Below are 27656 nucleotides of genomic sequence, written 5' to 3' on the forward strand. Positions count from 1 at the left end.
TTCCTGTTTGTAAAAGGAGAGCAAAGTTCAACCATGAGCAATTCAAAACCACTCAGTCGCCTTGAGTAATTGAATACAAATCCAAAGAGTCATATTTTCCTATCTCTGAAAAAGTAAACTTATGTATTTCGTGCAGTTATTAAGATATTGTAATCGCCTGTATCTCGTACATTGTCTCTTTATTTCAATAATGTTTCGAAATAATTCCATATTTTGGAAAAATTACGAAATGTTATGTAAATTACACGAAGCTAAAATATAAACAAAATAAGTTAAAAAGTAAACGAACTATCACAAAATAGAACCAAATGCATTCAATTAGCGATACATTTTCCAATTGGAGAGCTACGATAAAACATACTTTTCTAGAATATATAATAGAGAAGCATTGGCAGCATTCACGTTCTGAATAGGAAGTCCCACCATGCGTGATCCTGAGTTCTTAATGTTGATTTTTTTACTTAACATGGTTCTATCTCTCCAGCTACCGTAGTCCTTTGCTTCTTTAGAAGGAATTTCATGCAGCTGCACGTGTGTCAATATTCTACGTAACCCACTCTACGAACAATAAATTATTTATAAACAGGATCAAGAGGAACGTATTGAAGTGAAAATGAAATTTTGAAGAAGGTTTGCCTTTGTTCAGCTATAGGAAAGAGCATCTACTTACTCTGAAAATTGATTCTTTGATATAACGTCTAGGTCTAGAACGGTCACATTTTGTCTCTCATAGAAGAGGAGTTTGTCAGCAGGGGTGCAACGATTGCTTGTCTTTCATCGAGCTAATAAGAAACCTGTATTCGAATTCTTTGAATACATAGCTTTAAAACTAAAAAATATAGGCCCCGACCACTTATTTCAAGCCGACTACCCACATGACGATAATTATGTATCACAGAAAGTTCTCTTAGCGTCTCGTTTCAATGGAGCGACACACATTTTCTTAAACGATTTCTTTCTTGGAGAATATCGCGTTAGAACATCGAAGTGCTTCTTCTCTCTCCAGAAAGCGCTCGAGTACCCTTCAACCTCGTTCCGTAAGTGAGTGCAGGCTGCAAGTCATTTGGTCGAGCATCCCCTGAGATCTGTCAGCCGTCCGTAGGACGTGATAATGCGTAGCGACGGTTGTTGAATTCACACACACGGCGACGTATGGTTGATCTCATATTTTGGCCGACAGCTCCTGTTTCTTCCGCGGTGGAGACATCGATACGTGTGTGTAGAGACTGCGGTAGGCCTCGTTAAGAAGGCGCTGCGATGAAGAAACCGCGGCACGGCTCAAGACGTTCCTTCAATTTTGGACAAGATTCGGGACTCTGCTTCTGATAACTTGATCATCAATTTTTCCCCGCTTTTTTACAACGTATTATTTCTTTAGCGACTGATACGGTTTCTAAGATTCCTAACGTAGATGACTCTCGAAACGTCAAGTATTTACGATACAACTTGCAAAAGTGCCGTTGTGTAAGATGAATTACTAGCCCGCACCAACTTTCTCTCTGAGAATTATACTATTTCTTCGTGAACCCGTTTCGAGAACGCGGTTATTACGCGTCATACATTTTGCGCAATCGAATTTAAGCGCCCATAAACAAATCTAAATAGTCGAATGCCTATGCTCCTATTACTCGCTATATCAATTACCAATAAATGGAGTACGCAGTTTGATGACTATTCTAGGATAATTGATGTGTATAGATAAAAAAGAATCTTACGCTATTTACTAATCAGTATCTTTTGTAACAAGTCACTTATTCACGCAGGTACTATCATCATTGTAAATCTAATCTCATTCACACATTACATAAATTCTAATTATACTTTCAGATTCGGAACAATATATACTAATACTTTATCACGATTTGTTTCAAATAGAATCTAATTATCAAATATATCCGTGGCATGAGTAAGCAATCGAAATTAACAAACAAATGACTAAGCAAATACAAACAACGAAATATCAGTTTGTAGGTAAAAATGACACAGACGAAATTCGTAAAGTCGCTGATATCGAGGAGGAAATCTCACGCAGTCAACGCTGATGGCTGCCTGTTGGCCTCGTTGTTATTCGTCGAGTTCGCTTGTTCCATGCTCTTGTCTTTGGACCGATCTGTCGCCTCAACCGCCGTCGTTTCTTCCTCCCTTTCCAGATCGACGTAATAAACGTACCTTGCCGCGTAGCAGAGCAACAGCATCTCGATTAGCATCAAGGCATTGTAGGTAACTGAAATCGGACAGAAGAAAGTAACAGTTCTTGTTTCTTTATCTGGTCTCACGTATGGAAATGTTATGGGAGCCTCGTGTTCTTTCATCGTGCTCCATGTGTTCTCAGACCAGTTGCACTGTTGCTCGCCGTCGAGGAAATTTGAATTCATATTCGAAAGATTGCGTTCTTAGAATTCGAATGTTACACGTAGAGCGTTCAACTTGTACGCAAGTACCTCATGTCTTTAGTTTCGCGGTGATTTTTTTAAATCATGATTTAGGAAAAAATTAAAAAACTGTAAACGTATTTGTTATTTTCGGTTTTTCAGACGAAGAATACAAAAAAGGATTACCATTGGCGTAAATTTGTGGCGTAATTGGTGGATTGCAAGGAAATAGGCCTGTTTGTGGTAGGCTCTTCACGATGAACGCTTGTAGCTTTGAAAACAGCAGAACCATCTGGGATACTGTGGTCTTGCGGTGTAGTTTCGCCTCTATGAAATCAGCAGCAAGTTAAAAACGAGTAGATCTATCAACACTACAACAGCACGGGACAATGGGACTTTCCAAGAACTTGGAAATTGCTTTCCCTCGCAAGTTACTTGTGTGGTCTTTCACGCGATAATTGCTAACCTTAAAGGAAGGGAATCGTTTTGGTTCTATTATCGTATCCACTGAGGCTAACGTTTTTTCTCACAACGGCCGACAATTTATAACATGTAACTTCAACTTATAAAATCGAGTATAAAAATTGTGGAGTGCTTTTTTCAAAGGGACACGAAGTTAAGCATATGATTCGAAGAAATGGCTAAAAATTGTTTTATAATCGTCCTTCTGTATAATTTCACTCACTGGAGAGAGATAGCAGGGAAAGATTATGCTTGGAGAGCCGTCCTCTCAATTAAGTATGCACAATTTTTACCTGGAGCGACTTCCTGCAGACTCTTCATGGTAACAGTCAGTCCGTATATTCCCAGAAATATGCTGATCACTGTGAATGGCTGGAAATAAATCCCATATTGCGTTGCGAGAGTAGGCTCTTCGATCGACATAAAGAGAGATATGCAATAAATCAGTCCCTAGAACCAATAGACGCAAACTTGTTAATACACTGGTACACTTCTTCGGAATGATCTAATTGATGTTTAAAAAAAAACGAATGCTAATCGCAAGCCTTCGTGGATACTAAGAAATGGACATTTGACGAGCTGAGGCAAATACTTTTTACGAAACGAGAACGGTTCCGAGCACAAGCGTAAAAAGTCAAGGTGGAAAAGAAGAAATAACCTGAATAATAGGAAGTTGCAGGACTAGTAGTCGGAGCCAGGACAAATTAGCGTCGGTCATTTCAAGATTTGGAAAGGGCAGACAGGGCCAGCAGCAACAGGGACCAACTCGTAATATTAATGGTGGCGTCTCTGTGACCTTTTTACGTCCTATGTAGACCAGTAACAGATACAGTCGATACAGGGCTATCGTTAAGAAGATTTGAGTTACAGCTTCCGATAGCAACTGAGTCCTAGAAATAATTAAAATATTGTTAGCATTGTTGGAATATAAAATAGTTTGTGTATAATTTCAAATATTATTTGTATGCACGAATGCAGAGTGCAGTTTGTTCTGCACCGAAGCGCGCTCGAATTGAAAATTTAGATTTTCCCTAACGACGTGATAAATGCGTTCGAAACACGTTGAAAATATCAATGGGCATTCCTGATGATGGAATTTTCGTGTCGGTGTCCTAGCCTCGTTTGCATTATCGAGAGGACCCATCAAATTTTAGACATCGACAGCGCAGGTGTGACACGGCCATCGAAGCAGGGATTATCTCGGAAAATCGAGATCATTAGCTGGGGCTCGGAACTGCTCTTTTATTTTATGGTCGTTAAAAGAATGTCTGAAACGTACTACCTCTTTGTTTCGCCTCTTATGCGAAATTCGATCGCGTCTTCACTTTTTTCTTTTCTGATTTATCTTAAATTTATCTTAATTGGACGTTCCGATTTATCTTATTGTGGATCTCAGCTAAAACTAGCCTATATTATGTCACGTTATGTTATCACTTTTCAAGTTTTTTTTTAATTACTTTTGATAGGAAATTTATTTCGTCTTCGAGAAAGTCGAGTTTGGTAGTTTTTTAAAGATCGATATAAAAAATTGTCCTTTTATATTTTCGTCCCACTGTTGCGAAGAATCATCTTCATTCGGCTTATATAACGATTTCCCATACACGTACATTACTATACCAAAACTTTAAATGTCATTGTAAATAATTTTTTAGACGTTCTTATATTTTTAAAAATTTATCTCATTTTAAAATATTTTTCGATGCACAGAAGTTCAATAATAAATCAACTCGTTTACCTTGGCATTCCAAGAGCTGTAAGACTACAGACACTTGCTATAGGATACACTGATAGGATCATGATACTGTTCGTTTTGTAGGATCTTGTTTCCTTTTGGTAGAAAATATTGTGGAAAGCATCCATGGCAAAGTATAGGGTCAAAGTGGAGAGTACGGTACCAAAGCTCAATAAACCTATACCAAACACATTTAAACCTAAAAAAGGAAAAAAATAGGTATAGAATATGACATAAAAAGTTAATACACAATGCTTCTAGCCATTAGAACTAGCCATTAGATTCAGCAAATTTTGCTCAGGTAAACAAAGAATTGCGAAAGTATTAATAGAATTTCCTACGTCTAGAAGAAATTCAAGATTTTGCCGCGACTGATTATTTGCATTATGATAATAATAGCGATTACACATATTTGTCCATTGCAGTTGATATCGATTAGCACAATAAGTGACCTATATCATAATGGAAACGATAATAGCTCATAAAACTTAGATAATAAATAGGGATGATTGACCTGGAATAGGATACCCGATACACATTACAAATACTAGGTTCTATTTTCGTAGCATCTGATAGTGCAATTTTAACGCGATTTGCTAGACGTGTTAGAAAAACATAAGATAAAAACGTTCATGGACTCGTAGAACGTGGTCAATCAATATCTCTCACTCAAATGGTTAGATATCAGATGGTAGTTTTATGTTTCTTTAAGAATTTCTTGCATCATAAAGATTAAGAAACTGGCTGTTACAAAGACGTTACGCAGTAAAGTGTACAATATATTATCATTCGGAAATTGGATTACGACTTTCTTCTATGATTTCTCGGACGTGATTTCTCAAACAGGAAAAATGATTTTTTTTATAAGAGATATACGTTAGAAAATATAGTAGGTTTAAGGATACTCGTTACGCAATCTTTAAGTGTAATATAGAATCGCACTGTGTTATAAATTTCTACATGTAATGCAGTGCTACATCTCTACAGTGTATCGCAATTACAAAAGAAGATTGCCTTGCGACCCCCAGCTTGATTCATTCAACAAAAAATATTTAATTCCAGACAACGTGACGCACTTACAGTTGTAATTTGCGCGAATGACATTTTCTTATTCATACTGCACGAATTGAGGAAGAAATAATTTTATTCGTTTATTTTATATCAATATAATATATATTATTTTATTTTCATATCAGTGAATGTTAATACCATTCCCTGGCTTGGTCAAATATGTAATTTCCAGAAAGTGTGTTCATTACTAATTTTCATTGTACAATTTATTATTATTTGGATATCTTCATTTCCATGAACCTTTTCTAAACTGAAATTTATGTCGTATGAATTGTTCCTACGAAGATATCTGTACCCTCGTTAGTATTCTACGTTAGTACTCAGGTCATACATAATAATCGTTTAGGAGGAAGTTTCCCGAGTTTACTGTGTACTAACATATTGAACCTAACATATATTACAGTCCTCGTGCAAAACTTTCACCGACGCATTCGCTTCCGCGCATGCTCCGTAGATCAGAGCACGTGAAAGGTTCGACGTCAATTTGGCTGAATAAAACGTTGCAATATGTATAATTATTGGAAAGTAATCGATAAGATGTTGTATGCTAAAACTAAAGACAAATTCAGACATTTTCCAGGATTTAACAAAGAGAGAATTATTTTCACGAAAATTGTTACATAAACGTGCTCGTGTTTGACGCGAAGCATTGTTTAAAACACTATAATAAAACGTTATTTGAGTACTGTTTCAGAATATTTCGTGGTTTACTCTTCAACGATGCTAACAACCATAATGCGGTCATGCTTCTCGGCTAAATTGTGGTAATCTCGCTCCATTAATAAAATCATATTAAAAACGGAAAAATAATGTTGCAATTTAAAATGAAAATTTTAGTTTTAGTTTTTCCTTTAAACTTTCACATGTCAGGAAGTCGATATCGTTGACATTAATGATATAAAATTAACGTCAAACAGCAGTCAGGCGAATTACATAGTTATCGATACATAGAAAAATGTCATTGACATTTTAATAACATCAACCAGTCTAGAACGAAGAAAAAGTTATGTAATTGATAGAAGATCGACCTTTACGGGAAAGAAACTTACTTTCTATGTTCTCTATCGCAGAGGGCACGTAATTGTGATCGCAGCTCAGGTTCCTGAAGGAATTCTCCAAATTGTTGAATTCAATCTCCATTTTGGAAATGCGGGGGGCCGTTTGCAACGCAGTTTCAGCTCACACTTTTTCGATCCTTCTTTCTCCGACGGACTTCCACTTGTAAAACTCGTTAACGGGAGAGGCGAACTGACGCGATGGTCGTAGAGTTTTGAAAACGGCAAGAGTGACGAAGCCGCATTAACTGGCGAGCAGTGAGAGTGAGTTCCCCACTTTTACCTCTATTGAATCGTATTTGTTACGACGAATGGACAGAAAAATCAATAATGTTGTGCTTAGCAGTATTTTGTCCATATTTGTTATCTATCTTTCTTATCATCGACCACACCTTGGTACGATTATTTTATATTTTTCTTTTCCCTTATATTTTCTGGTACTTCTTTCCTCACTTTCCAAAGATTATGTAAGAATTAAGAGCCCAGACCTCGGATTAAATAATTCTGAGAAATTGAAATCATATGCGTGTATGTACCAATGGATCAATAGAAATATATCGTATTCTGGTGAAAGTGAAAGCCGCTGAGATTATACATGGATACTCATGACAAAGGTACACAATAGACCTGTCATCACATTGAATCCCGCGCGTTAAGGATCCATTCTGGATTTCCTTAACGTACGAATGAATATGCAACTATTACGTGTATTTGAAATAAATATATATGCATATACATATAACATATTTTAGAACGTACAGGTTACTATAAAATGTTACCGTGCATATACAAAATTATTATAAATATTAGTATGTAATAATATTTTGAAATGAATAAATATAATTTAATTAACGAACAAAGGAAAATATATAAAAAAAGGGCCAGGATTAAATAGTAATGAGGAAGTGTCACTAATTTGACAAATGTGAAAATTCCTGAGCTGTTTGATTTGTTAGAAATATAAATTTGCGTTAAATAGTAAATATGTATATTTCATATTTCTGCACAGACGACTATCTTTATAGCAAATGGTATATGCATATTTTCTAACAGAAGCTCTCCCATGGTAACCTACCGATAAATGGTACGTCTATTTTTTCGTATATACCATTCGTGGTATGTAGAATCACCGTTGACTAAGTCCTGTGTAATCAAATTATAAATATTCTATGTCTCGTCTGTGATTATAATGCAATAGCTAAATTCAATCTTAATTCCAATCACTAACGTTATAATCTTTTTTTTATACTCAATCGGTAATATAGTATAGCAATATTATCGACATAGCACCTTTTTCAAAGTATATATGGACTTACAATTAGTATGTTTGCATGTAATTTTTTTGTATTTAGGATAGCTGACAAAGTACTTACATATACGAGTAGAATTCGAATCGAAGCTACGAATTAAATTTTAATCTATAATTGTATATTATTAATGTCAATATGTTTAGTGGAGAAACTCAATCGATCAATATTATTATCATTTTAAGTAGATTAAAAGCATGTTTTGCTTTCCAACTCTCACAATTTCCAAATCCATAGAAGGCTTTCCCCAAGCTACCAAAAGTCACAAACTTATGATTCATCATTTTACACGAACAAGCGCACGACGGTCGATTCAAAATATTCATTCATCCCGAATTGTACATGACTACCAGTCTTGCCCGGTACTTTCTTTTTCCTTGAAAATGAAAGATCAAGCCAGCCTTTCTATTTCATATCAGCGACAAGAAGAAAGCGTGTGCATCGTTCGATCACCGTCGGATACTGTTTAAGGTGCCGAAAAGCGGAGGGAAAAAACAAGTGATGGGTTCACCTGCAACGTTCAGATCTATAGATGAACCAAAGCCGCGTGCAGGAGGACAGTCGAAGCGAAATAAGCGGGTGAGATAGAGAGAGAGTTGGAAAGTAGGCCTTAGTCGTTCAGTCAGTAGTCAACTGCGTGCCAAGACGATTGGTTGCCGTAATGGTAAGTTTCTCGGCGGTTCTAGTGTTGTTGTTTCAAAAAAATAATTTCTGTGAAAAATCGAAGTTTCCATCATTCATTGATAGTACAAAACATTCAAGTGTCCGAAGAACTTGAATGGGATATTTATTTAACATTATTTATTAATGATCGTAACAAGAATCAGTGAGATCATCGTAGCAATTTTCTGATAGCTGTTGATGAATAGCCCGCTTTCATGGTTACAGGAGCTTGATCTAAGTAAATGATCATATTGCTAATGATAATAATAAATCAATAAATTTAAATTTAATCGTTGGAGAATTCTAACATATTACTCATTTTGATTACATAAAAAAATATCGATTATATGTCACTTTAGGTAGGGTACTTTCGTATGTCGTTACTAATCTATTAATGGAATAATGCTGAAAGTTGAATAAGTGATACGTGACAGTCACTTTACTATTGCTCGAATTTAATTCCAAGTGAGATAGATGACACTTAGAAAATATCTTTGTTAGTGTTTATAAATTTTAAGCGATTCGACATGGTAGAGGAAAACGACGGTATATTCTTTATATAAATGTTTGTTCAGAGTGACATACGTGAAAATCACAAGATCAATAAGCTCGTGTTAACGCGTGAAAAGGGTCACGTCATCGAAGACGAAAGTGACTTTCGACTTCGAAGATCATTATCGTAAATCATCCAGCGTGTCTAATTTCACTGCTTAACACAATCACTCCACATAATACTTTTTCCATTACACGAAATACTCATAACATCGTGAAATGGAAATACAGCAAGTACAGTTTTTTAAAACTTCGAGTTATTCCTGGTTTCTCCTCCGATTAAATTTTATCCACGAAGACGAAATGACAGGGAAGTCTAAATACTCGAACCATTTTTGTGAGGGTTTAAACTCGGTTTAGCCGGAAATCAGCCGGAAAATAATAGCCATTTCAAGAAACGAGCACATAAAAAATTGTCTAGAAAGTTTTCTGGAAGTCGAAAGGAACGAATGTAGCAAAATCACGTTTCCAGGCTGCTCAACACCTCCAATAACAATTAGTGATAGTATAAGTAACAGCGGTGGCATGTTATAAAATACAGCGTCTGTTATAGCAGTAATTTTTTCGATAATTGTTATATCTCACAGCGGTATGACAAGCGCTGCCGGAAATTACGATTATGGTATCACGTAATTCTACCTTTCTTTTCTATTCTATATAATTTTTCCTAGATTTAGGAATCGTTCAATTTTTGTACTATATTGCATAACATAACCAGGTTATTGGACTTTCTCGATCGGCTAAATAAGTCAAGGATATTTTGCGAGAGCTGTTTTATGAATATGAAAGAGACACGGTGCTGGGTTCAACTGATTGCAATCGTTTCTAGATGTTGGAAGGGAAAAAGCGCGAGCAATATCCATCTTACGTAAACTCGATAATTATTTCATTAAGAGCCATTTATATGGGCCTGTAACAGAATTGTAATTGTCGACGAAGATCGAGAAAATGTTAACAATGTTTTAGAAGGAATTTTGATTAATTGATTTTCAACAAGGGAATTGTTAAATAATACGAATGATACAAGTGATCGCGAATACGAGCTAGATTTCTGTATTCGTTGCGAGTCAGCGATTACGTGTAAAATTTATTCCGAGAAGCGGTTGTGAACTACAAAGTGCGTTAATATCGCGGAATCGTTGATTCTTCGAATGCAATTGGCATTCGAAATTTTAATCGTAGTTCATCCTGCGATTCTTCGTATAATAAATAATATAGCGATGATACTTTAATCGATGCAATAATTGTTTGCGCAGTTCGCGGTTTTCTGTTTGCTGCTCCTCTCCAGTCTAGGTCACTGCCAGGACAATGAACTTCCGTCAAGATTCGAGATCGAGAGCTCAATCAACCGTACGATCGAGGAAGTCGAAAGACAGGTTCGCGATGACTCCAGTTTGCCCAGGCTAACTAGGCAAGAAATAGTGAATATTCTGGAAAACATCACGTCCCAGGACTTGTTCGAATTCAAAGACAAAGAAAAATTTGAAAGAGCGAGGGATTTGTACCAAAGGGCGTTAATGGTTGTCCTCCCTTACAGTGCTAAAGAATCGCCTGAAAACTTAAGGGACCTTTACACGAAACCACCAATGACGAAGATAATTCCTGACTTTTTGATATCAGAAAATGATAAAAACGAGTCCGACGAAGGGAAAACGAAAAAAGAGAATAACAACGTAGAGAATTCCGAAAGATTAGTTACCGAGAATTTAATAGCAGATCGTAATTCCTATAAGACCATTTCGAAGGAATCTACTACGATGAAGAATCATTATAAAAATCACAGGGACACGTACTCAGAAGTGCGTACGAAGGTGCCTTTAAAGGAATCGTTGAAACTGGATTCCACGCCTATCAGGTTTACTTTCAACCTGGAGAATCTTCAGAAAAACGCGTTCACCACTGAGAAAACGACCACGAGGCAATATCCAATATACAGAAATAGTGGAAGCAACGACACTGGATTAGAAATTGTTTATAGCACCAGCGTTACCCATGAACCTACCACGAAACCAGCTTCTAAGGAAATTACTATCGACTTGGAAAGATCCAAAGTGAATCAGAATATATTGACATCTAGTCAATGGCGCTACAACGCACCGCCGAGTACCATTATGAAACCAACTCTACCTTCCAAACTCGACAAAATACCGTTTCTTCCAACTATTAACGTGCAGCCTGAGGATCATCTTACTGTTTCTTCGACATCAAGACCAGAAATCTTAATGAAAGATACCAGTACTGCGGAAAGCTTGATGTCGAGTTCCGAAAAACCGACTACCCTTTTTGTGACACCCATGTCCACCGAAACGTCTTCGAAAGTGAAGTATAGTTCCACGTATTCCTTGAATTCTGCAGGATTTCGTCAAGCTACTACGACAACAACTACTACAACCTCCATGCCAATGAGACCAGAGGTGATGGATCTGTTAGCTTCGATTGGCTTACGACCAGGTAATAGCAGCAATGTTGAAGATGTTTATAAGAAGAACAAGGATATTCTTGAGAGCAAAGTACAAGTTCCAGATCTGAATAGTATTCATAGTATAATTTCTGCTGGAAATGACGCAGTTTCGATTGTCAACCAAAACGCTTTTGAAAGCCCGGGATCTGAGATCAAGAAAGGCGTGGAAAATTTAACTCCGGATGTACAATTGCTGTTCAAAAAATTCGGTCTTGAAACTTCGAATTTGGCCCAACCTACGACCAGCACCACACAGAAGACGACAATTAACCTGAACTCGTATACAAACTTCAAGCCTCTGCCTACTTCCAGCGTAAAGAATCAAGAGATGAAAGAGTTCTTGGCTAAATTTGGACTTGGCATCAATGACAATCGAAGAGAGAAATCAATGAAACCGTCTACGGAGGCTCCATCCGTAATCGAAGCTGTACCGAAAAATATGAGAGGGATTTTGGAGAACATAGGCCTGATCTCTAATTCTCAAAAGTCAGCCAAGACCGTGGTAAATTCTATGGAAGACATGGAATCGACAGAGACATCCAAGTATCATGTATTCAAACCACACGAAGCTACTGTGGATAACGAAGAACAAAGAAACAAGATCAACGAGCTTCTGGATACTGTGAAATTGGTGCAGGAGGGTAAGGCTAACATTCAGAATGTTAAAAAGGTGGCGAACGATTTGCTGCAGACCACGAAGATTCTAAAAGACGGGCCAGATCCGCTGAAACTCGAAGAGATCATCAGGACTTACAACGAACAAGTCAGAAACGAAGTGAAGAGGCAGCAAGAAAACCAAGAGGAGAAAGAAGCAAGCACTGTTACCACCACGGAACAAACTATCTCTCCTTCGAGCATTACGACTGGTATTAAGAAATTTATGATATACGTTTTGGGTGGTACGGAATTTTGGGTTCAAAAAATCGTTCAGGGATTAACGAAACTTCGAAATCTATTAATTAACGTGTATAACAAAATAATTAGACGAGGGTCTGGTTGACTATCTGATCCCTACTAATTCTGTACCAAAAATTTTCGACTCGTATTCATGCATTTTTTTGTCATCTTTCACTTAGTCGAAAGATATAGCAAAACATTTTTTACCGCGTACTTAATTGCTTTCCTTTTCTGTTCTAACAACGTTGACGAGCCTATGTTTATGTTAAATCTTCTTCTCGCGCAGAAGAAAGGCCGATCTTTCCCACAAAAGGAATAGCTGGGAAAAGATCTATGAAAACTACTGATTAGTCCGAGGTCTATCACTTTCCATTCGCTTGTTCGCCTTTCTTGCTAATTGTGAGAAATACTCTGTACATAGAGTACTAATGTTCCTTTTTCGTGACTAATGCTATAGAGAAATTCTGTGTACATTGTACACGTGTTACCATGTATTAACGGAACATTTACTCTTAACGATACATCATATCCTATCTCATTGTATAATATTCATTCTTATCTGCAATGTTATTGTTGCAAATTATCATTGAAATCTGAATGCATGCAGTTTCCTACCAATTCTCAGAGTACGTCACTCAACTTCAACATTTCTCAGTCTTACAACTCACACTTCGAATGGAACAGCGTCGAACGAAATTTAAACCCGAATTCATGATGGAACTTGTCAACAGAATCGGCAGATACCACCTTAAGCACTCCCATGACGACAGATTCAGCGAGAGCAGCTTCTGATCAATCAAAATCGGCCACATCGATATCATCTGAGACCTCTTCCTCTTCTACCACCGTTTCGACCACGACCAACTCGAACCTGATGGCATTAGAGGAGTCTTTCGGTGGTACGACCAAAGAACCTGACACTGCTCTACCTCCGAGAAGGAAGAGCGGTCTCTATTTCCTGGTGGATTGGAATTCATTTCTCGAAGTAGGTGAAGAGGACAAGGAAAAGGTCAACGTGAGGTTTGCGCCAAAAGTTGGTGACAGAACGAGATTTTTATCAGTTACCGTGCCTTAGACACTAACGGTACCAGAAGTTACTCATAGTTTAGAATTATATGCTGTTTGTCGCATTCTGAAAATAACAAGTTTGATGATGCGTTTGAAAATCAAAGTAATGATTAATTTTGTTTAGACGATATGTACATACGTAGGGAAATGTAATATATTGTTGAAAGGGATATGAAGGGACTTAACAAATTATAAATGGTTAGTACGTTTTTTTTTGGAACATTTTGGTGTACGATGCATTGATTATCTATTCATAAAACATCAAAGATAATTGTTACGTTACACGGTTTTACAACACGTAGTTATTTATGCACGTTGTTTGTATTATAATATGTTGACTGAATAAAACGTTTTCTCTAAAGAAAACGAGCAACTAACATTGTTTGACCTACATACTTGTGAAAGTTAGTTACAATTAGCATGTACAAATGAAGAAAAACCTATGGGTTGATAAATTATTCAAGAAGAGAGGTCATGGATGCTAACGAATCACTGAAATAGTACCATAATTTATTTCCAATCATTAACTCGTTCTGCTGCTCCAGTAAAATATAAAAATTGTTGTATTCTGAGAACCACTGCGCGTGAACTCAATCGCGATCAAAATATTTTGTATCGTACGATCGACTGTTACGAGTATCTCTTCCGAGATCATTCGATCTAATCGCAACGTTACAATGCCCCCGTCAATTCATAATCCTATTTTTTGGTTATTTCTTTTCGTTTGTGCGAACATTACAAATTGCTGGGATGTCAACCATGACTTAAAAACTCCACATCAATTTGCGGATATGAATTTATCACGAATTACACGAAATTCTGAAAATGAAACGTTAATTTGGATGGAATACGAATTCAATACAGGCGCTGGGAACAGAGAAGGTACTGTACGAGATATTATTTTGTTTGAACCGCGTATAACTTTAAACATAAATATCGACGACAGTTTCCTTTCATTCCAGAGCTCATAATGACAGATATCTTCGTTCGTAAATACGCGAACTTACCAGAAACAGTGACAAATTGGCAATCTCTAGACGTAAATGGTATCAACTATCTATTTGGGGTTCAGAAATCTATCTTCTACGTTTGCAAATTTAATCGGGATACGTCTGTTGTCTATGATCCTATTAATTTTGATCTGCAAGATACCATATTAACGTTTAGAGTGATCAACCTTCACTCGGAGCTTGATGCTGCGGTCGTTTTCTGCGTGGAATCGAACAGTGGAAAGATGTTACGTTGGTACAGACTAAAAGATGGAAATGTTTTTCAATTCTTTTGGTCGTGGTCAGCACAGAAACGTATAAAAGACATGAAGTTCATTGAGCATGAAAAGCCATATAAAATATTGCTGTTGAATGACGACGAATTACATTCTGGATTGCAAACGTCCATCGACGTGTATGGATTTATCATTGACTTTTCAATCAATACTTTCGACTTTTGGTAATTATTTGTACGATACAAATTTGCAATAATTGCCGAATCCATACATTTAATCCGAATTATTCTTTCGATATAGGTTTCATGATAGGCTCTTTGTACCAAGATCGTTCGGTATACAGATATGTCCTATTTATGAAAGCATTTCACTCGCTGTTCAAGGCACGAATGATATCTCGCTCTATGAATATAGACCCACCACTGAGGGCCGTATTTTTCGAAACCTACAAATGATAGAGTCGTATAATTTAAAAAACTTCGTCTGTTTTGAGAGCGGTTATCTTCCATTTTTGGCGACTTCTGGACCAGAGGCTGGCCTTTTTCACTTTGTAGATGGCGAATTCCAGTTCAATACAGAGTCTGAACCCAGCTTTGGTAAAACTAAATTCCATAAAGAATTGAAAATACCGTGATTCTCTCCCTGAATAACTAATTGATGTGTATTACAGATGTTTCAGAAATTTCATGGGTGACAAACGTAAATGTAGATACGTATAGAAACGAGTCATTGTTGTTGGTTCAACTGAAAAACTCCACAGTAATCGCTCTTGCCTGGGAAGGCCTGAATTTCAAAAGAATCTCGTTACCTAACAATATCCTCGATCAGTTTGATCTATCCATGATTACACCACTTCCGAAGTATGGATTCGTCTTGGGTAATCAAATTGTAAAACTTAACGTGCAGTTGAAAAACACGAAACATCCGATTCAATCCAGTATCGAAAGACTGCTGATCTTGCAATCTTTGTTAAACGTAGGTATCGTAGGCATTCTTAGAATATTTAAAAATTACAGATCTTCGAAATACCTGTTTAGGATTCGTTGAATCATCAAGAAAGGATTCTCGATGAAACAAAGGCACGTCTGGAAAAGAGTTACTTAAGGAATCCTGTAATCACTGGAGTTTGGAATGTTAGTACAGTAAACGCCACGAATGCAATTATATCTGATAACGTGACCTATAATTCGATCACGATAGGCGGAATGACTTTAACGAAAGAAGATCTGACATTCGACGCAGACAGTTTCGCGGAAAAATTACAAAATGTAAGCCGAAAACTCGATGAAATCGAATCGAATTTGATGAACGTTGTAGAACACAATTTAACGGATCCGCTTTCCGATTCGGATTTCATGATATTTGGAAATATTAATGTTACTGGCAATTTGTATGTGAGAAACTTAACTGCGCTGTCCATCAATGATATCAACGAAACAATTGTCTTTGATTCCATCGAGGCTGAAGATCTGACAGTTTATTCGGTGAATGGTATTCCTATCGAGAATATTCAGTTTGGTGATTCTATAGTGGATTATAGTGCCGTGGATTTTCATAAAATAAATCGTGCTCAAGTAAACGGGAATCTCTCCTTCTCTGCGATTAATGGAATTGATTGGACAACATTGATGAAGAATATCGTGTGGAAACACGAAACAATGTATATTCCTGGAAATACTATTATCGAAGGGGTAAAATTTAACGCTAGATATACAATTTTATATAAGTGGCATAATTAGTTTGATGTAACAATTATATTGATTTCAGACGTTGATCTCAGATATTTTTGAGCTGGGTACCCTAAATAATCTTTTGTATCCAACAGAATATGTTTTGGAGGATAGTGATACTTCCGTGATTATAACCGGTACCAAATCGTTCGATTCGATGCTGTTATCACGATTGGAAAATGTAACCACTCTAAATGACGTAAATTTCGAAGACTACGTAATTTTGTATAAGGACAACATTCTAAAGGAGGAGATTGCCTTCGAGAACGTAAAAATCGATGGAGAATTCCGGGTATGTTTTTGGCCAAGTTTTAGGCGTATTTCTAGTACTGTACGAATTTTTTACAACTATAGATAGATGGCGAAATATCAGGAATTAGTATGGAAGATAGATTAATGTTGAATGAAACTTCAAAGATGTCATCGGATGTGATGTTTTTCAACTTAAATGTTTTGGGAAATGTTACATTCGACACATTGTTCATGAATAAACGTGTACTAAATTTAGAGGATTTATTGTTAAAAACCGACAAGGAAATTGAAATTACTGGGGTTAAGACATTTTTAGAGAATGTCGGAATAAAATCTAACGTTACCATCACATCCGGTATGGTTAATGGTCATTTTTTGGATGAGTTCGCGACTTTGGACACAGTACAAGATTTTCCAAGTATGAATTCGCTTTCTTTTATCGGTAATTAATATTCGTGCATTAATCACGATGAATCGTTTCAGATTTAACAAAGATACTATCGAACGTGACTTTTGGAAATGTGACGTTTGGGGCTATGAAGAAATTAAAAGCTTTCTTCAAGGAGAATACAAATTCCAACAATTGCTTGGACAGGATTATTGTGTTTAAGTCTCCAATTATTGTAGACCAGTTGTCTTTTGATGGACTAAACAACAACGTTTCATTCGATGTCTTTAATCAGAAAGTGAATAGAATATTTCAAAACGTTAGCTTCGAAAATTTAATGACAGAAACATTACTGGCGGATAAAATAACACCAAAGGTTATTAATGGTCTTGATTTCACCAATTTCACAAAACATTTAGAGTCTCCGAATATTGGAGCCATCGACCAGTTGGAAACCGATCGCTTGAACGTGACATTTATTAATGGAATGTCGCTGGATGAGATCAGTCTATTGGCCAATAGATTAGGCGCGACTTTAGACAGCATTCTTAATGGAAGCAAAACTCTAAACTCTCTTCAAGTAACAGGAATGATTATTACAAAGTTACTCAATGGAAATGTCTTGGCAGATCTGTATACCGAAGATGAAATCGACACTGTGATTTTCAAGTCAGATGTTGTCATTAAGAATTTGACGATTTTGGACTTAATGAATGGCTTCAATTTTTCAGAACGTGTGCTTGATACGGTTTTAAAATCCGAGACAAATATAGTAATCAATGCACATAAAATGTTTGACACAATTATTTGCCATCAACTTGAGGCAACCGCTTTGAATGGCCATCCCATAGAAAATATTCTAGATCCCTTTAAAGAACAAGTGTTAACAGGTCCTGTTATCGTCAATGGTTCTGTGACAATTCTTAAAGAATTCAATACAACCGGAAGTATCGGTGATGTACCATACTATAATCTGATAAAGAAATTCAAACGTTTAGGAAACAATAGCTACGAATTGCACGGAGATGTTCGCTTCCTTAACGATGTGACTATAAAAAATCTTTACACGAATGGATCAATCCAGGGAAAAAATTTCGATCACTTCTTAACCATGATAATGTTTAACAACAAGGATAACCTTACAGTTTCTGGCACGAAAGTGTTCGAGAACACTGTCATCTTTAATGATACGTTTGTAGTGCAGGACAAATTGAATGACATAGATCTGAAAAGATTCCAAGAAAAGGTCGTCTTCATAGACAAGCCGTTCTTTATTAAATCGAAAATTATTTTCAGAGATGGTATAAAAATAGAAAAGGATCTTGCAGTTTGGACAAACCTCACAACGAAATCTATTATGGGAATCGATGTAAATGACTTGCATCATGATGTTCTAAACATTAACAGACCTAATTATATCGAAGGTGACTGGAATTACGATTATTTTGGATTACATCTGGAAATGTTTTGGAAATGTATTTTTTCGATCGCAGGTACTACCACGTTTACTGATGTCAATTTTCAATCTGATATACAAGTAGAGAAATTCAATCATTTGGATATGAATTTATTAATACCGCTGGACACTGAACAAAGTATAGAATTTTTGAAATGTGACAATATTACTGTAGATAAAATGCAAATTTTGGGAAGAATCAATGAGGTAAACTTACAGGAGGTTCAATACAACACTTTTATGGTATGTATATTTCAAATCAATCAGTTATTAATGTATTGGATGTTTTTGGAAATTCCATCTTTTTATTTAAAAGAGACATGATTCTATAAGGAACAAGTAGATCTATTTAGATTATTTGATGATTAATTCCTCCAGTTCTCTAATAGCATTTTTGCTTTTAGATGACTGGAGACCAGAAAATATCAGGACACTTTAATTTTCGTGGAAATGTTCACGTTCGACAGAATTTCAATGCTCACATTATTAATGGTATCGATCCGAAAAGTTTTATACCTTTGAATTCGAAGGGTTCTATAAACGGTAAAACTTTAAAAGACGACAAACGTTTCGAAGAGATGATCGACAAATGATTTAATACATAAGCCATTTTCTGTAAAATGCTTACTTTTCTAGGCAGTTTTATATTCGAAAAACCAATATTTCTCAATCAGAGTCTTCGAGTGTTAGGCTACCTGAACGGCATAGATCCGGCTCGTTGGGAAGCGGTGGCGGTCACGACCAACAATTTAGTATCACAGTTTATCTCTGGTAAATGGGTCGTATTTGGTAACGTTTACTTTGAGAAAGGAGCATCGGGAAATGATATGTTAAACGGCACGAACATCACAGAGCTGTCAAATACTTTAGCAAAGGAACATTTAGGGATGAGCGACATATTGGCGGAAAATAGTGTATGGAAACCATTTTCAATGAACCTTCGAGGTATTAATGATTTAGAAATTTGTATAAACGCTCATGCTTTCTTTTTAGGCAAATCTGGATAGTATGTGCGAGGACTTGCGCGAGCTGAAACGCTACGCTGAGAAACAAATTTACAAGTTCAATGCGTTCGATTATCTGCAAGTCATCAAGTTCCACAGCAACATCGTTAGCGTCCACCATTTCGAACTGGATGACTTCGATTATATAATATTAAGCTACAATACCTGTCACATGCGCATGTACTCCTTTACTGGAACAAAATTCGAGTTGGTCGTCAACATATCTGATTTTGGAGTGGTCGAACAATGGACCACTTATAAACACGACCAAGCTTTATATTTTCTCACTTCAGGACCAAGTTCTTGTGGAAGGAGTCCTACAAATCTATGGAAGCTAAAGGATGACAAGTTTAGGGTAAGTTTTAGTGTTATATTTGAAACTAAAAGTGATTAAATATCATTATCTATGCTTCGTTAAAAATTTTAGCACGTTTTAAGTCTTGGCCATGATATAGACAGTAACAAAATAAATCAAGACGTATTTTTGACGTTAGTTAACAAAAACGAATGGCTGCAGTCATCTAGAAGTATGAACGAGGAAATGCAGAAGCCTCTTTTGTCTCTGGTAGACGATGATAATGTTCAGATTATTTTCGAGAAAGATCAAATATTGTTGAATAGCAAGAATGCTAGTAAATATAACGTTAATCGTTCTAACAATGTAAATCCTAGGAAATACTCTAGAAATTCAGAAAGTCTGAAATTCAAAGTTGGAATATTTGAGAAAGAAATGTTTTTGTATTATGACAAAGATGTTAGCGAGGATCGTATATTTGTGAGTTAATTCTTCGAGAAACTACTTAACAAACCATGCCTTCCAATTTTTTGATTCCTATATTCTATGTAGATTTTTAATAACGATGTAAAAGGAAAAAGGATCCTTCAAACAATAAAGGCACACCGACCAACATCCTTTACGATACTTAATTTCGATGGATTGATCGAAACACTGCTTATTTTCGTTGAAAATAGGAAGAATCTTCGAATTTATGAGTATAAAGGTAATTATTAAACTATTTTTCATAGAATAAATACAAGGGGAGAATTTTTTCAGGTATTCAAGGCTTCCTATATAAGGATAGTATAAGATTAAACGTTAATAAATTATTTACTTTTAAGATTAGAAAGTATCCTAATTTAGCGAAACGATATTGCCTGAGTTTAATCTATGAAAACAAATTAACAATTTTGGAAGCAAAAATGTACGGCGAAAAATTAGATATGGAAACGTTAACATGCTCGAAACATTGAAGTTCTCTGCCAAAGAATTAATATTAAAAACGTTGTTAGTGGGTAAATAAGATTATTTATTGTAGCTATGTATATACGAGAGTTAGAATTAATTAATATTCATCGTACTTTATAAAACTGTATTACATTATAATTAATTGTATGTATCAATTATAAGCATATTCGATAAATAATACTGCATTCTTGCATAATCTATTATGACTTCTTATATTGTAAACAGCATCTTGAAAAATTGATTAGTAAATACCACCAGATCGTTTCGCTTTGTAGAACGCTATGATTTCTTCGTCGATTTCTGGATCTCCTGTCAAAGGCAATGAATCCTCAAACTGTTTGTCTTTTGCCTCCAAATTAGACTTTCGCTCGAAATCATCGTTTTCTGCTTTCTTTTCCTGTAGAATCAAAGGGGTTTCTGGATTATTAGCACTGAAGCTTAAAAACTTTTGATAAATCGGAGCTGAGTTATCTGCCTCTACAAATGAAGCTTCCTGAGTTATAATTTTCGTTTTCGCACTTGATAATTCAACAGGATTCTGCTGTTTCACTTTTGATTCTATCTGATTATTATGATTGTGTTTTTTCTTAACGTTTTTTTGCCCTCTTTCAGATTTACGTAAGGACTGTTGATTCGTGTCATCAGTTCTATCATCAGTTCCCTGATCAATTGCTTGATCTTTATCCTCGGTTAAATCACTTAAAGTTAAATTGACGATATTGCAAGGCAATAACTCTGGCGTAAATGTATCGATGGATATTGACTTGTTTCTCGATGGCGGATCATTATCATAAACATTAGTATTGCAATCAGGTTTGGTTTCATTACTAATTTTAGGTCTTCGTTTTTGTTTTTTCAACGGTGCACGATTACTTAGGGAATTTTGTATCATTTTTTGATTATCGTTCTCGATATTATTAGTTGTAAACCTGTCATCATTTAATTGTGTCGATCGTTGATTCCTTTCCCTTTTCATTTTATCGATCAGTAATGCTGTTAAAAAGTTAAGAAATTTTCTGATAAATAATGGGACATTAATAAAATTATACTAGGATACAAATTTCTTTGTCCCTTTGAATAACCAGATCCTTATAATATTCCAGTTTCTTCAGGTAACACTTTGGATCCTTGCTCAATTCGAAAGCTTGCCTGAAACTTTCGAAACAATATTCTACTTTCTTAGGATTATAGTCCCAAATGACTTGTTTATTCGTTTCTAAAAAGCTTCTGATCTTATGGTCGAGATTTATTTTATCTGCAGCTGTAAGTTCTTCAGACATCTACATTTGAAATATAAAAACAAATTGAAAGCTAATTTACAAACTAAATTGAATTTTTGATAAAGATACTGAACAGTTTGTTTCGTCAAGGCTTTGATTTGTTGCTTAAGTCTCTCATTCTCCGCCCTCAGTAACGCATTTTCACTCTGAATGTCTGTCTCCAAATTTAGTTTCAAGTCATTCTTAATGAGAGCTACTCGTTGAGCGAATCTGCACGTTGATACCGTTTCCTGACAATTACGAGATAAGAGTATATCCAGTGAAATAAATGCGCTGATGATTATGAGGCAATAAAAATCGTGTCGTACCTCTAAATTAAAAGCGCAAAGGCTTATGGTCGCTAACATAGTAGTCAGACAGTTTCCACCTAAGCTGTCTCTCAAAATCGACGTCAATAAGGAATTCCTAAAAATGGAAACAACGAAAGTTCCATGATTAAACAAGGGTTCTAGATGTTTTATCAATTATTACGATCTACTTTCCAACCATTTCCTGTTTTAAAATAAAAGGTGAGTCAGAAGAGTACAATAAAGTTTCATTCGCTATCCGCATATTATTTAAGTGATGAAAAATTATACTATCGGATATAAATCCCTGAGTGAATTTAGCACCTGTAAGGAATGTGACCTGCGCTCTCCTGACCCAGACACACTATGACTTGTTCCAAGTAATGTAGGCTCAGGTTAATGTGCTTCGCCTCGGTCAGAATGGTGCCAGTTATCGAGCATTTGTAGACACGTTCGGACCTACGGAGATCTCACGTTGAAAAATCGGTTACCGTTACAAAATTTGCCAGCACGGGCGCAGATGGCAATGAGAAAGCACGACACGATGGTGCGCGTAGGAAAAATTATCGCTGACAAGTAGGTCAACGTTTAATGCATTTGAGATGTTGGTGCGTAATCGCAAAAATGTCACTTCCACAACATCGTTGGAATAGGGATGTAATTTGTGAAAGGAATTTAAAGATATTACACAATTACGTACCAGTCGGCAAATATGCGTTTAATCATGCTCTTTTCCAGCTCACTTTCCCACAATTTATGAAAATAAATTTACGACCTTGTGCGATGTAAAGGACTGGTAATCTTTTTTTTTTTAATTAGGATGCTCAATTAAAAATTTGTTACTGAAATGAATTTTTCTAGTGGTTGTCTTCAATTAGGAGCTAATCAATTGTCGTAATATCTCTAACCTTTGTACCTTCAGTCGATACAAGACGGAGGAAAGCATACGAACCCTGCTAGGTCGACGAGATGTACTTTCGCTCGCTTGTATTGTTCAGCGCCGAACTTCTTCGTAGAAACTACGATGGTAAAGATGCAGTGTGATCTCGATGACTGAGGATTCATCGGTGTATCGGCGGTAACCCTATGAAGAATTACATTCTTTTTTCCAATGCGACAATATAACGAGATTATTTTACCGATTATGATCGCCTAGCACAAGTAATTCGAATGCATCCTCCAAGTTTTTAACGCAATAAAATGTCAAATTCTTCAAGTGTAATTTCCCGGCCTCGTCTTCTCGAATGCTGATACGTCTGAAACGCGTCCACAGTTTCCAATAGATGAGAAATTTTAGTACTCTCCCTTGCATTTAATTATAAAATAAAAAGAGAATCCTCCGTAACGTGGCGCAAGACAAGGAGGATATAAAGATAACACGGTTGCACCTTGCGCACGATTGCTCCATATTGGAAGTTTGTCGGAATCATGTTTGATCGGTCGGGTCGAGCAGGTTGTTTCCCTTTAGGGGGGCCCCCTGGTTTTTACGAAATACCCTCGTATCCGTGTTCGCGCATTACTCGACAGGCCACCATTTACGTCACCCGGACTTACGGTAAATCTTCCAATCTCGTAACCGCGAAGTCTCGTTGGTGCTTCCGATCTATCAGGTCATAGCCGGTTTCATTGTAAATCTCCAGATATGCCACCTCGATGGAGTACACGTTTTCCGGTCGCTGCATAAAATTTAAGGGCGGTATAGGGTTCTCTGCGCGTACCTATGTAACATCTGATAGCCAACAAACGCAACCTTTTGTATCGCGTCGAACAGGAATTGCAAAGTTCTCGGTATGATACCACGACATTCGTTCTCCAGACTCCCGGTTATCGTGTACGTTTTCCCAGTGGCGGTCTACAAAATTCATGACTTAAAATCGTATCAGAGACTCGCCTCGATCGAGGTTTCATGGATAGAACGTTCGAGGATGTGGTGCGAGTTTGAAATTGTATGACAACGGTAGACGATTTAATTTTAGAAAATAGATGTTTTACTCGAGTCACATTTTATCGATTCTATCGATTTATTGTTCGGTATACCTGGCCGTAGGCGAAAATGGTACCGTTGTAACCATCGAGAGCACTTTAATAAAAGAGATTGCATAGTTAAGTGAATATTCGAGGACTGCATCCTAATTCATTAATGAATGATACGATTCTTTTACCTTTCCACTACGGATCGTGCAACACTTTCAAACACGTCTTCTTGCGTTGCGGATTCCTCAAATATTCGGAAAAAGCTGAAAGTTTCAGATGTTTCAATTTTTAGACTTCTGATTTTAGACATATTACTGACAATGACAAAATGTTATTTTTGTAATATCTCACGAGAAATTCCACGACTCAGGGCGATTGTCAGGATAATCTTTTATTCTTTGGACTGGAGAAACTAGAACCAAGAAATCCTCCTCGAGATTTTCTTTGGGACGATGCAAGACTTGATAATTCTTTGGAAGAAAACGTGCATCTTATAAAACCAATTTCAATTTGCTATCGCGATATCTACCACTATGCTTTTCCGATTTTGTTCTGGTTTCAGCCTGGCGTAGACTTTGATAGAATTTTTCACCATCTCGTTCGTATAACCTCGCAGTTCTGTGGCTATGAATCGATGACAGGTGATCGATTATCGAATACCTATAGATACGTATTACAATTCAGGAAAGAAACAAGTAAAACGTGACAAGCTGTTGAATTCTCGAAAGTGGAAAATAGTAAAAAACTTTTTCACACGTGCAGCGTTTCTTATTTAAATCAATTTAAATAACTAAGCGTACAAGGCTACCAAAAGCTTCAGACATAGACAAGAGGTATCGAGCCGTGAAACTAGACCAATAAAAATGCGACAAGTATGCTGACAAAAGCGGCGAGCATTTGCACGTTAAAGCGGCCCATCCGTTGGCAAAAAGGTAGCGGTGGACCTGCGAGAAAGCTTGTGTTTCCACGACAAAAAGAAAAAGACCGACAACGCAACATAGCTTGGTCTTTTCCTCCCTTTCGACGTATCGATATCTCGCCGAACAACGTAGTCGCACCGGTTCGATTGATCGAAACACCCTTCTCCTCCTCCTTTTCCTCTTCGTCCATCAGAGAGGAGAAGAGCGAGAGGTCGCGTGGTCGCCTAGGCGACGACGTCGTCGTCGTCGCGACGTCGGCGCAGTGCGTCGCCGCGTTGAGAGTGCCGCACCGGGTCGTCGGTCTACCCGATGGCAGGCCAGTGTCCCGACTTTTCTCGGCTTTCGCGCTGTTCCTCGCATCCCTGTCGTTTCGTTCGACGTCGTTATCCCTGTGCTATTCACGCGATTACACGCTAGTTCACGTCACAACGACGAACTTGGCGATTTTTCGCGCAATGCGAATCGTTGTTTGCACCTCGTCGTCGGTCTGATCGTTCGTCATCGCCGACGACCAGCAGCGCACCCATCGCGCGCTTTCATGGAAACTTCTAGCTCTGACTAGTGAATCGGTAAATTTTCCGCTCGATCACGATCTGCCCCGTATCGCCGAGCTTAATCATCGATGTCGATCGACTTTACGATCATCCCCGACGATACTGTTCATTAATTTCCGGAGTTGAGAGGGAAGTTGTTATTAAGAAAGATCCGTCTAAGTTCAAGGAAGACGTTGATGTATCGGTGAAGAAACGAGAGAGGTTAATCGTCGATTATCGATACTGAGGTAGTCGTTGGAGGAACGATTATCCGACATTCACAGGCGACATGACCACCAAGCTCGAGAGCAGCACCGCGTGAGAAGCTACCGGGACATGTGCCTTTTGCTCTTCTATTGATCGGCGTGTCCCGACGCGACTAGCGGATCCTGACGTTTCGGGATCGCCAAACACTCGGTAAGATTCCACTATTTTATGACACAGTTTTGGATCTTATAAATATTGCGCTAAACCGGGGTAGAATTGTAGGAACGGGTAAAATAGCGATAAAGAATCTATGATGCGATGATGATATTAAAGAAGCTATTTTCATCAAGTAGTTGTCCTTTGCGTAACTATAATCGAATACAGACTTAATTCCAATTGTAGTTCGGTTAGCGATAAATACTTTGGACAATGTTCAAATCGATGGATACTTGAATTAATTTAAATATAACCAAAGGACAAATATCGGCGAAAGAGAATGCTGTCATCGTGTCGATATTATAAATCAAATAATTGTACGTGTCTGAAAAAAAAGAGATTTATGCATATAATCAGGTGCCCGATGATGTATGCAATATATGTACCGTGCGATCACGATTGTTCGAAGAACAGAAAAGACGTACGAGTCATTGCATCTTATTACTCCGTGTAAATCAGAGACATCGCAGATCTCTACAGTCCTGGATCGCGGTCGAGCAAAGATCAACCGAGTTTCAACGGATAATATGCACGAGGTACATAGAATTCACGGGGTCAAACGCTTGGACGCGTGAACGGTAGAAAAGACTCTTTCTATCCTGGTTTCGCGAAGCTGTACGGGTAACCGAATAACTGGAATTACGTAACGAAGATTTACGCGTTCCCTATTCACCACATCAATTGTGTCAGTCCAGACGGTGCGACTCAACGAAGACTTTTAAGCATACAGGATCAGGGTCGTTAGAGAATGTTACTCTTCGCGAAGTTCAACGGACGTCTCTTGACAAGTGTCGGTAACAAGTCTTGCGAGACGCGTTTAGATACATAATACATCGGCGAACGTGGCAAGTTGTAAAAGTTACATGACGAAGGAAGCAAAGAATCTATGTCAACGACTGTAAGAAGATGAATTGACACACGTGACGTGGATGTACGTAATATACAATTATACCGTTTTGCAATGGAATATATCGACATTTCATCGTGTTTGGAAGCATTCCGCTTTATAGTCGTGCAAAGTAGGTACTTATTGCTATAATTAACTCGTATTGTCCCAAAATGAAAGAAATTTTAAATAGCGTTACAGTAGATTAACGAGGACTTTAATGCTATCTTAATCTTATCGAGTGTGAAGCACGTGCATATAAATTCCAATGTCTTTGGCGAACAGACAAATCGAAACGATGCTTCGAGTTCACGTTACATAGTTGGAGAAAGTCGTAAATTTAGAACTCGAACCGATGGAGAGTAGTAGGGCGATTTAAACGACGCTCAGCAACACCAACACCGACATTCGA

The 27656-nt window shown here is 37.1% G+C and overlaps 5 protein-coding genes across 6 annotated transcripts in view; 3 read left to right on the forward strand and 2 right to left on the reverse strand.

Annotated features, from left to right (window-relative positions):
- Positions 1-160: 160 nt before the first annotated feature.
- LOC100645290 (organic solute transporter alpha-like protein) lies at positions 161-7109 on the reverse strand. 2 transcript variants are annotated; one of them, XR_007225078.1, is made up of 7 exons: positions 6687-7109; positions 4570-4765; positions 3493-3724; positions 3128-3284; positions 2559-2699; positions 671-2224; positions 161-558 (listed from the first exon to the last, which is right to left on the reverse strand). XR_007225078.1 is itself a non-coding variant. In XM_003397735.3 (6 exons), the coding sequence occupies exons 1-6, from the start codon at positions 6775-6777 to the stop codon at positions 2025-2027; spliced, it is 1017 nt and encodes a 338-aa protein (XP_003397783.1). In that variant the 5' UTR covers positions 6778-7109; the 3' UTR covers positions 161-2024. The 2 variants fall into 2 exon arrangements, 1 of the variants encoding a protein (XP_003397783.1); XM_003397735.3 differs by having other exon boundaries at positions 161-2224.
- Positions 7110-8546: 1437 nt separating this feature from the next.
- LOC100650606 (cell wall protein RBR3) lies at positions 8547-13954 on the forward strand. The gene is made up of 3 exons (XM_003397779.4): positions 8547-8663; positions 10471-12541; positions 13304-13954. The coding sequence occupies exons 1-3, from the start codon at positions 8661-8663 to the stop codon at positions 13645-13647; spliced, it is 2418 nt and encodes an 805-aa protein (XP_003397827.2). The 5' UTR covers positions 8547-8660; the 3' UTR covers positions 13648-13954.
- Positions 13955-14215: 261 nt separating this feature from the next.
- On the forward strand, positions 14216-21102 carry LOC100650730. Its single transcript, XM_003397780.4, has 15 exons — positions 14216-14522; positions 14603-15089; positions 15166-15461; positions 15536-15840; positions 15903-16556; positions 16633-16887; positions 16950-17265; positions 17331-18659; positions 18729-18934; positions 19096-19234; positions 19328-19605; positions 19685-20050; positions 20123-20470; positions 20543-20696; positions 20750-21102. Exons 1-15 carry the CDS (start codon positions 14318-14320, stop codon positions 20944-20946), a joined length of 5535 nt encoding a protein of 1844 aa, XP_003397828.2. The 5' UTR covers positions 14216-14317; the 3' UTR covers positions 20947-21102.
- Positions 21103-21140: 38 nt separating this feature from the next.
- LOC100645412 (kinesin-like protein KIF6) lies at positions 21141-25369 on the reverse strand. The gene is made up of 13 exons (XM_003397736.4): positions 25012-25369; positions 24834-24952; positions 24671-24745; positions 24546-24588; positions 24259-24360; positions 24063-24184; positions 23648-23764; positions 23461-23592; positions 22833-22967; positions 22530-22626; positions 22296-22451; positions 21999-22221; positions 21141-21934 (listed from the first exon to the last, which is right to left on the reverse strand). The coding sequence occupies exons 1-13, from the start codon at positions 25075-25077 to the stop codon at positions 21183-21185; spliced, it is 2139 nt and encodes a 712-aa protein (XP_003397784.3). The 5' UTR covers positions 25078-25369; the 3' UTR covers positions 21141-21182.
- Positions 25370-25629: 260 nt separating this feature from the next.
- LOC100650848 (disheveled-associated activator of morphogenesis 1) overlaps positions 25630-27656 on the forward strand; it is a 43642-nt gene continuing 41615 nt past the window's right edge. The window contains exon 1 of the mRNA XM_012312005.3: positions 25630-26352. The gene's annotated coding sequence lies outside the window, so the exon portion shown is untranslated. The remainder of the gene's footprint in view (positions 26353-27656) is intronic.

This window comes from Bombus terrestris, chromosome 9 (assembly GCF_910591885.1).
Source record: "Bombus terrestris chromosome 9, iyBomTerr1.2, whole genome shotgun sequence".
Classification (NCBI taxonomy): domain Eukaryota; kingdom Metazoa; phylum Arthropoda; class Insecta; order Hymenoptera; family Apidae; genus Bombus; species Bombus terrestris.